We start from the raw sequence: 9,297 nt of genomic DNA on the forward strand, positions 1-9,297 counted from the left end.
AGGGATAAGAATTCGCACCAGTTAAACATCAAAAATTTAAAGTTTATGCGCAGTTGGCATAGCATACTAATTTTGCGGTGTGAAAACTGGCAACAAAAATTGACTAAAATGCAAACTAATTCCAAAAGTTCTACAATCACCACACTTCTATTTGGCTTCAGTCTCCTTTCTAAAACAAATCAATTTTTCTATATTAAATAAATTAGAACATACTTTATTAATTTCCGAAATTACCAGTGTCCACAAACCAAGATGAATAAGTCTCCTGCTAGATACATCTGTTAAAATTTAGAAAAAATAAAGGAAATATAATTTGGAATCAATGGATTTGTTTCTAATCTCTTGGAGTTAAAAGGAGAAAGGCTGTTTGAATTTTTTTTAATCTCTTGGAGTTAAAAGGATATTTGATTTTACAGCTTTTCCAACAAAATCAATTGATTAAGAACGATTTATTCAACAAACGTGTCACTACAATCATACTTAAATATAACCAAAAAAAAATAATAATAATTAGCCAAACTAAACCAATTAAAAAGAAATCCCATAAAAGTTGGAACGAATTCTAATAAAATTTACTTAACCATTTGAACAGCTAAATCATCTGAACTTAACCCCAAAAGTGCGAGGTCATCGTTGGGGTCATCTGGCGGTAATGGAGGCGGTTGTAAAGGCATGGTATGCGATAAAGGTACACCACTTTGATCCTCACCATTATCGCTTGTTACATTATAATCAAAAACAGGCGGCTGATACATCATTGTGTAATCATAATAATCGTAACCTGGATCTTGATATTCGCTCATAGGATTAATTGTACTTTCATCTTCCATAATCATCATATCTTCAACCGTCGTATTATCTCCCGATTTGGAATCCTTTGCAGTTTCATTACCAACAGTTTCTTTCACTTCTTCTTCCGGTTTAATTTTCGGAGGTGGTGGAGCTTTTGGAATTGTTTCGCTTATTTTTGGGGGCGCTGGTGGTTCAGCGATTTTCGGGACTACCGGCGGAGGTGGAGGTAATATTTCTGGATAACAGGATAATTTGGGGAAACAAACCACTTCTGGTTCGGGGATAAAAGCACGGGCTAAATTACCCGGCTGGAAACGCGAAGGACGCGGTACATCATAATCTTCTTTTTTCACCTCACGATTTTCCGATTTGTCGTCCATCTTTTTATTCTTAAAAAGCGGCATACGCCCAATGAATGGTAACTTTTTATATGGAGGTGGTGGCGGTGGCCCTTTTTTATCGTCGTATTTTCGTTTATGACGAGAATTGTCCTCGTATTCAGATGAACGATTACCATTTTCATATCTAGACGTTAAATTTGACATGTAAAAGAAAATTTTTTATAAATATGAATGTTTTATATTTATCTTACCTTCTATGTTTATCAGGACTTCCTCTTCTTCTATGGTCCCCAGATGGACTTGAGTCTCTCCGCTTATAATCTGGACTCCTTGATGACGACCTCTTTCGTCGATATCGTTCTTTATCGCTTCCACTTCTGGTTTTAAATTTAACCTGTTCTCGAATCTCCTTCAATCTATCCAAATCTTCTCTTTCCTTGCGTTTTGCTTCTTCTCGTTCGCGAGCCTCCTTTTCTTCGCGTTCTTTCATCTCTCTTTCTTCTTTTTCTTTTTCCAAACGTCTCCGTTCCATTTCAGCAAATTTCACTTTTTCAGCTTCCTGTTTCTGTTTTAGACGATCCTTTAAATTCGAAAGAAGAGCTTTATCCTTATCTTGAGGTTGCTTAACACTCATCCATTGGTTGATCATTTGATCTTCTTCATGTTTCTCAACGATTTCAGCTTCCTTTTTCTTTCTTTCTTCAACGAGACGTCCGATCGCTTCCCATTTTCCACTTAATTCCTCGTTCATTAACATTTGCGCTTGAAGTTTCATTTTGTTACGCATTGCAACGTGAATACTTTTTGATGTATCTTTATTGCCTTCCTCTCCGGAACTCGAAGAACTACTCGAACTGCTACTAGATTCGCTCGAATCTTTACGGCGTTTCTTCGATTTCTTTTTCTTACGTTTATCGCGCGATTGATTCGGCGATAAAGAATGTTTCTTGTGTTTTTTCTTCTTCTCGTGGGAATCATCCGAATCGGAACTTTTATTATGACGAGAAAGACGACTTAACGATTTTTCGCGATCTTTTAACCATTCGATTTCCCAATGAGGATTCTGTTCAACAAAATTCTAAAAAAAATTGATTAATATTGCGTTATTTGATGCAGTTAGTTCGAATCTTGTTTTGTCAGATAGCGATAACTTTTTAACTAATTTTTAGGCTGTAAATTACATGTACTTGATAAATAATAAATGAAAGAAATACAAATAACGATGAATTTATTTTTACTTTCAACGAGATTGTTCGGGTGCTCTATGTGTCAGAAGAGCCTTAAATTCAAGACCTTTATCGCTCATATAGCGCCGCACTTCTGGGATAAAATGTTTGACAAACGATTCGTTAAAAATTTCTTTAATCACCCACTCTTTTATTAGCTGAGCAGTAAACTGGTAAGGTGTCTAAATTTACACCTTTCATAGGCATAGTTTTAACATTCTTTGGCTGCTTTAAACCTACTGGCAGTTTTCTGAGATTTAGCTGCGTATGTTCTAATTGGCATACGCTTCTAGAAAAGACCTGTTCCGTCCGCATTCTATACCTGATCTGGAGTGTAACCACCTTTTTCAATTATTTTAGACAGTTTTGCCGGAAATTCTTTAGCGCCTGATCATCTGCAGATGCAATTTCACCTTTTATTTTTATATTATGTAGCGCGTGTCGTTGTAGAAAATCATTCATCCATCCCGAACCTGCAAAAAATTAAATTTTTCTTTTTTTCTCGCCTGATATTTGTGGTTCCGCTTCTTTAATCTGGTTGTAAATCTTTAATGCTACCTGCATGATGTTATTTCCGTCAACGGATATTCGTTTTTGAGACATATCCTCCATCCATATTACAAGAGCCTTTTCCATTTCTTGCTTCACAATGTCTCTTGTGTGTGATGTATAAACACTTAATTTTGTCCCAGCAATTACAGATTTCCTAATCATTTCCTCATTTTTCTTTATAGTTCTTATGGTGAATTTTCTTAAACCGAAACGTTGCCCTACAGTGGTGGTACTATCTCCACTAGCTAAATTATCCAAAATATTGATTTTAACTTCCAAAGAAATAGCTTTTCTTTTTGTTTGTTTTGTAATCGACATTGTGATTAAATATAAAAATTTTATTTATTTATACGTAATAAGTAAAGAATAAATGTATCAAATGTTTAGGTTTGTTATCAATTAGAGCAAAATTATTCTAGATTAAAATTTGTTGCATCGCGTTAAATCAAACTAAATCGCTTAAAAAAGAAATGAAATACAGTGTTCGCCAAAAAGTCAGCAACACCCGTTTCATTTCTGTTACATTGTATCTACGTTTCTAAAATTTAGTTTATATAGGAGGTTCATACCGATCTTTCGATCTAAAGTATTTTCAAGATGGTGGCCACTTCCGGTCCTGCGGAAGTTGACCACTACTTCGTTATTTTAAATGGAATGCTATAGTTTTTATTACACCTTTTAATTATATGCGAAAAAATAAGTTGACTTTGATAAAAGTTATTGGTGCCTGGCGTTTTTCGTTTTCGAGTTATTTTGATTTTAAATTTTTCTTGGTAATTTTCACCATGCTCTTTAAAACTCCATATCTCAGCAAACGTTCATACAAAAAAGCTCTAAATTGGCACGATTACTCTTCAAATGCTGTCAAATAGATTGTCATTTATTGTAGCAGAGTATCTTATACAGGATGGTCAAAAAGTGAATTACCTTTCTTCTGCATTCAATGGCAACAAAGTCGAAAATTTTAAATGCCCCATATTTTATTAGATAACTCACCAGAAAGGGAGTTTGCTATTTATTAGGCCATGATATTTTGACAGTTTTTGACAACTTCGGTTAATAATCTTTTAGTTTACTATCTTTTATTTACCAAAAATATCAAACAGAAGAACAAATGAATTAAACAATGAAAACAAAAATTAGATTTGGATAAAAAATTTAATTCTCTCTCTGCTAGGTTAAAAAAAATATGGGGCATTCCATTTAAAATTAAAATTTACAGCTTTCTTGCCATTAAATATGGAGAAACGATAATTCAATTTTTGATCACCTGTATAAGATACTCTGACATCAACAAATGACAATCAATTTAATATCGTCTGAAGAGTAATCGTACCAAGTTAGAGCTTTCTCGAATGAATATTGGCTGAGATATGGGGTTTTAAAAGCATGGTGAAATTTACGAAACAAAAACTTAAAATCAAAATAACTCGAAAACGAAAAATGCTAGGTACCAGTAACATTTATCAAAGTCAACATATTTTTTCGCATACAATTAAAAGGTGCAATAAAAATTATAACATTCCATTTAAAATAACGAAGTTGAGGTCTATTTTCGGTGGACCGGAAGTGGCCACCATCTTGAAAATATTTTAGATCAAAAGATCGGTATGATCCTCCCATATAAGCTAAATTTGATGAGGAACGTTGATGCAATGGAACAGAAATAAAACGGGTGTTGCAGACTTTTTAGCGGACACTGTATATTTTTTTAATCGCGTTAAATCAAATTCGCGTAAAAACAGAATTATGTGTATTCTGATACTGTTGGATTATAGTAAGGTATTTGATAAGGAAACCATCAGATGCTCATAGCACAATGGCATTACTTTGTCTAGTTTGGCAATCAGATTGATTTCGAATTTCTTATCCAAGTGCAGCCAAGTTGTTAAAGTAGATAATGAATGCTCTACCTCTTTACTTATTAATGCTTGTGTGCCACAGGGTTTCATTTTGGGTACCCTGTTGTTCTCAATTTGCACTTCCCAAATACCTTCATGTTTTAAACACTTAAATGTTCACATGTATGCTGATGCCACTCAGCTGTATATTTTTTTTCCAAGACAGGCTCTTGTGTCGACCTGCTCGCTTATAAATCAGGATCTCAAATCGCTACTTGATTATTGTAATAGAATGAATGTGTTCTCAGATGCATTTACTAGGCAGATATTGGATGTTATTAGTGGTGGAACGGATATCCGGAAATTTCTTGAAGAATCCTTGTGGAAATATCACAACTTATTAATTAAAGTATCCTCTTTTTAATGCAATAAGCCGTTTTGAAAAATCGCTTTTAGTTCTTGAGAAATAAAGTTTTGAAATAATCGACAATTTTTACGAATTTTGCAATTTTCGCCGATTAAGTTTTAAAAATTCGTATAAAATCCATTTCTTGGAATATGAGTATGAAAATTTCCCAAAGTGTTAATAAGAGTGTCCTCTTTCCAATGCACCAACATGTTTTGAAAAATAACTTTTAGTTAATTAACTTAATAATTAATTTCTTGAAGGATTCTTGTGGAAATATCACCAATTATTAATTAAAGTATCCTCTTTTTAGAGTTGCTTCATTAGTTATCTTATTAGTTAATCAGCATCAAAAAAGTTCATTTTGTATCTTGGATTCAAATAAGTTGACATATCTTATCAGCTTTCTTATTAATTTTATTTTTATTCAAATATCGCAATAATGTGGCAATGTAGGGTACCACTTCAGTAATGTACCAGAAATTATAACCATAATGGTCGGATAGATATGGCGGATAACCGAATATCCGGCTTTTCGCAAAATCACTATCTGTTCCATCACTAGATGTTACTGTAAAGAAACAGTTTAGTTTTTGCAATTTTGTTATTGATCAATAAAGGAATTTATTATTATTATTTCTGGAATAATGAGGAATAACCCACAAGATAACAACTGATTAAATTAATAAAGCTAACACCAACATTAACAGATAAATTTACAACAGAGTTAACAAATAAAACCCATTGGTAAAACGTTTTCACTCTGAAAATAAAAAATAAATTCATGGTTATTTGTTGTTCAATTTGTAAAAATGAGCTTTGAATCTTAAACAATTTAGAAGATATCGCTAACTATGATTTTAATGTTGACTGGTAGTGGATTTAAAATATTTACCGAGTAATTTTGTGAATGATTGATTGATTTTAAATGGAGTGATGCACAATGTAGATCTCCTATCCATGAGTCACATAAGCGACAATACCAAGCTGTTGTAGAGACGAAAAATTGTAAACCTAAAAATTCGAAAGTGTTAACACATTTTAGGGTATTTTTACCCAAAATTTAATCCATTACATACAGTACAATGAATGTTTACTATCAATCCATTTGTAAACAATTGTTATAAATCAATCCAAACTTATAAATAAATACATTTCACCTTAAATTCTACTTTATATTAAAAAATTATTGTGTGTTAATTGTATTTTGTTTACCTTTTATGGGATGACGTTTTGTTGGGGCGCCTTCTATATAAGGAAATTCTTGTTCTGGTGGTAATTTATGCCACGGAGCTTCATCTTCTTGTACATTGGCCCTGTGCTCTTTACTCTGCAGATGAATAAGCAGATCTTTGGCAGTTTTAGGAAAAATGTCGCACATTCGGCACCAATGTAACTCCGGATCATAGTGAACATAATTGCAACGAGAATCAAACGGCATTTCGCTTGGTTGGCGTTTTGATTTCGTCGAGGGGGAGGACGATTCGGAATCGGCCTCCTTCCGGCCGCGTTTTCCTTCGTCTCCTATTAGTCCAGTAAAGATATCGATTACTTTGAACGCGTCCTTCAATTTATTCTGTATTTCAATCTGAAATAAAAACCGGGCCGGTTACAATAATCCACGTCCAAAACCAATTTAATTATTCAACAAATCAAATACATACTGCGCAATAAATTTTTAGTTTTTTAAATTAATTTTTAATTTTTTATTTAAGATTTTTATTAATTCCAGTTAGGTTGTGAATATCCGAGACGTCGTCGTCTTTTAAAATGGGACACACTGCGAAATTAAAATAAATACCTCTACCAAAAGAGCATCATGTTTGGTATTTTACAAAAAAATAATAAGTAAAACACACACTCAGGTTGACTCAACTCAAAGTCAACGTAAATGTGGTTACATTTCTTTTTATTATTTTTACCTGTAATTTTCCATTTTCACGCAGTATCATATCTGTATCCCTGTCCGATTTGTGGTCTTGCATCAGCTGCTGTTTTTGTCTTCTGAGGAGATCTAACTCCTTTCGCAGAACAGAAACACGCTTGTTATACTCGTCTCTCTGCTTTATTAATTCCGCTTTTTGATGTTCTATTTCTTGGGCAATACCTATTAAATAAATATTTTTATTTAGTTTAATACAGAGATATTTAGTTTATTTAGAGTGGCTGTATTCAAGGTTGCCAGGTCCCACGATTTAACATGTACTTCTCACGATTTTATTACAAAAATAATATAATAATAAGTGTTAATGAAATCAAAGTAAAATCATAGCATTTTCAACACGAATTGTAGGTTACTGTAAATTTCTCTATTAGTTACATGTATTCGCCGCTAGATGGGAGGTTAAGGACATTCTATGTGTGTAACCTGGCAACCCTGGCTGTATCTTTGTATTGTTGAGATACAACCACAATATTTTTAAATTTACCATCAGAATGTTGTTGTTTATCTGTAGAACTACCGGTCTGTTGCTGATTAGATAGATAACCAGAACCAACTGGAGCCCAACCACCTTGGGGATATGCATCACCCGGCGGTCCTGGTTGCATATTCTAAAGAAAATGACGTGTTATAATAAAAAGTTAAAAATGTGGTCCGCGAATACTGCCTTCGATTACCTTCTAAAAACATTCCTGCATACTCAAATAAATTTAGATCTAAACTTTGACTGATTGATTGTAACTTAATATACGTCGAATGCGTACGGGTTCTGTAAAATTTGTGCCTGGTGAATGCCGCACCGATGCGTATTTCATAAAAATTTTATTTCCCCCTTCGATTTACTTACCGCAGTCGTTCCATACCCGGCGGCCTGGTGTTCGCGTCCATAGCCCTCATACGAACTATATCCCGACGGGTTGTAATTTGTATAACCAGCGTACGCGCTTTGATAACCCGGCGTTGGGTATTGGTTAGGCTATAAAAATTGTATCATCAATAACACGTTAAAAGGCGAACAAAAAGAAAAATATAAAACCCCATTTTACTCGTCAAACTTAGGTATGTTTTAAACTCACATCGCTGTACATGGTTCCTTGTAAATGTTGATACGATGTTTGCATCGTAGAATAATGACTTTGCCAGTTTGATTGCGTTTTTTCCGGCGAAGACTCTTTAGTCGCGCTGCTGCTGTCCCTTCGCGTTAACCTCGGATCTTCCCTGTTGCTACCGCTACTGGTTCGGCGAAAAGAAGTTCCGTATTCCGCCATTTATACACATGCCCAATTAACAATACACTTATACCAAAACACTACAACACTATTTGTGAGTAAGTTATTAGAATTCTAGTGGATTATTGCAAGGAGAAATCGCGTTAAGAGAAATTATTGGAAAACACAACATGGCTTACCGATTCTGATTAACGCCACCTTCTGTCAAAAAAGAAATTTGACAGTTATCAGTTATTAAATTGTTTGGTTTAAAAACCCTTTTTATTTATTAATTTTAAAAGGAAGGAGATATCGTGAGTTATTAACTAATTTGTAAGCTTATAAAGTAAATAAATGCAATAAATTAAGTTTATATAAATTTTAACGGATAAACTAGTTATCAAAAATAGATTTAGCGCCATCTACTATTTAATAGATAAAGTTCAATGTATTACACTGAATCAATAATAAAAATTTTATTTTATTACATTCTTTAATAATATAACAATAATATTATATTTATAATTTGCTTTTAGAAATCATGGAATAAAATGTACAAGGTTTATGTTATATGGAACTAATATAGCAATGAAAATTCGGAGAGGGTTGTATCAAGCAAATTGAATATTTTTGTGTTGCTCTGGACCAACACCCCAAAATAGCACAATAGATGAAGAGAAAGAAAGATCTCAATGTACTAATCCATAAAATATTGCAGGAGGAATTTCATACAAACCTTTAGCACTTATATTTTCAACCCTCATAAGTGTTCTAAGAGATCTTGTCTTTTAGGCTTGCTTTGAATGTGATATTATGTGTTTAATGTTTTCTATAATTTGGTTTAGATTTGCTTGGTAAATAGTTCAGAAAGATATTCATAAGTACAACTTGATTTAACAAGTTTTAACAGATTGGAGAATAATAATACCAGCTATTATTCTTACATTTAGAATAAGTCATGTATCTCATATGCACCATACTCTTCTTCC

General features: G+C 33.3%; 1 protein-coding gene across 2 annotated transcripts; it reads right to left on the reverse strand.

The window, feature by feature from the left end:
- Positions 1-434: 434 nt before the first annotated feature.
- On the reverse strand, positions 435-8,368 carry LOC111418081 (zinc finger matrin-type protein CG9776-like). Of its 2 annotated transcripts, XM_023050525.2 has the most exons (9): positions 8,177-8,269; positions 7,948-8,076; positions 7,778-7,869; positions 7,588-7,711; positions 7,081-7,265; positions 6,374-6,746; positions 6,054-6,172; positions 1,385-2,211; positions 435-1,317 (listed from the first exon to the last, which is right to left on the reverse strand). In XM_023050525.2, exons 4-9 carry the CDS (start codon positions 7,706-7,708, stop codon positions 573-575), a joined length of 2,370 nt encoding a protein of 789 aa, XP_022906293.2. In that variant the 5' UTR covers positions 7,709-7,711; positions 7,778-7,869; positions 7,948-8,076; positions 8,177-8,269; the 3' UTR covers positions 435-572. The 2 variants fall into 2 exon arrangements, with proteins under 2 accessions (XP_022906293.2, XP_022906292.2); XM_023050524.2 differs by lacking the exon at positions 7,778-7,869 and having other exon boundaries at positions 8,177-8,368.
- Positions 8,369-9,297: the final 929 nt, after the last annotated feature.

This window comes from Onthophagus taurus, chromosome 11 (genome assembly GCF_036711975.1).
Source record: "Onthophagus taurus isolate NC chromosome 11, IU_Otau_3.0, whole genome shotgun sequence".
NCBI lineage: Eukaryota > Metazoa > Arthropoda > Insecta > Coleoptera > Scarabaeidae > Onthophagus > Onthophagus taurus.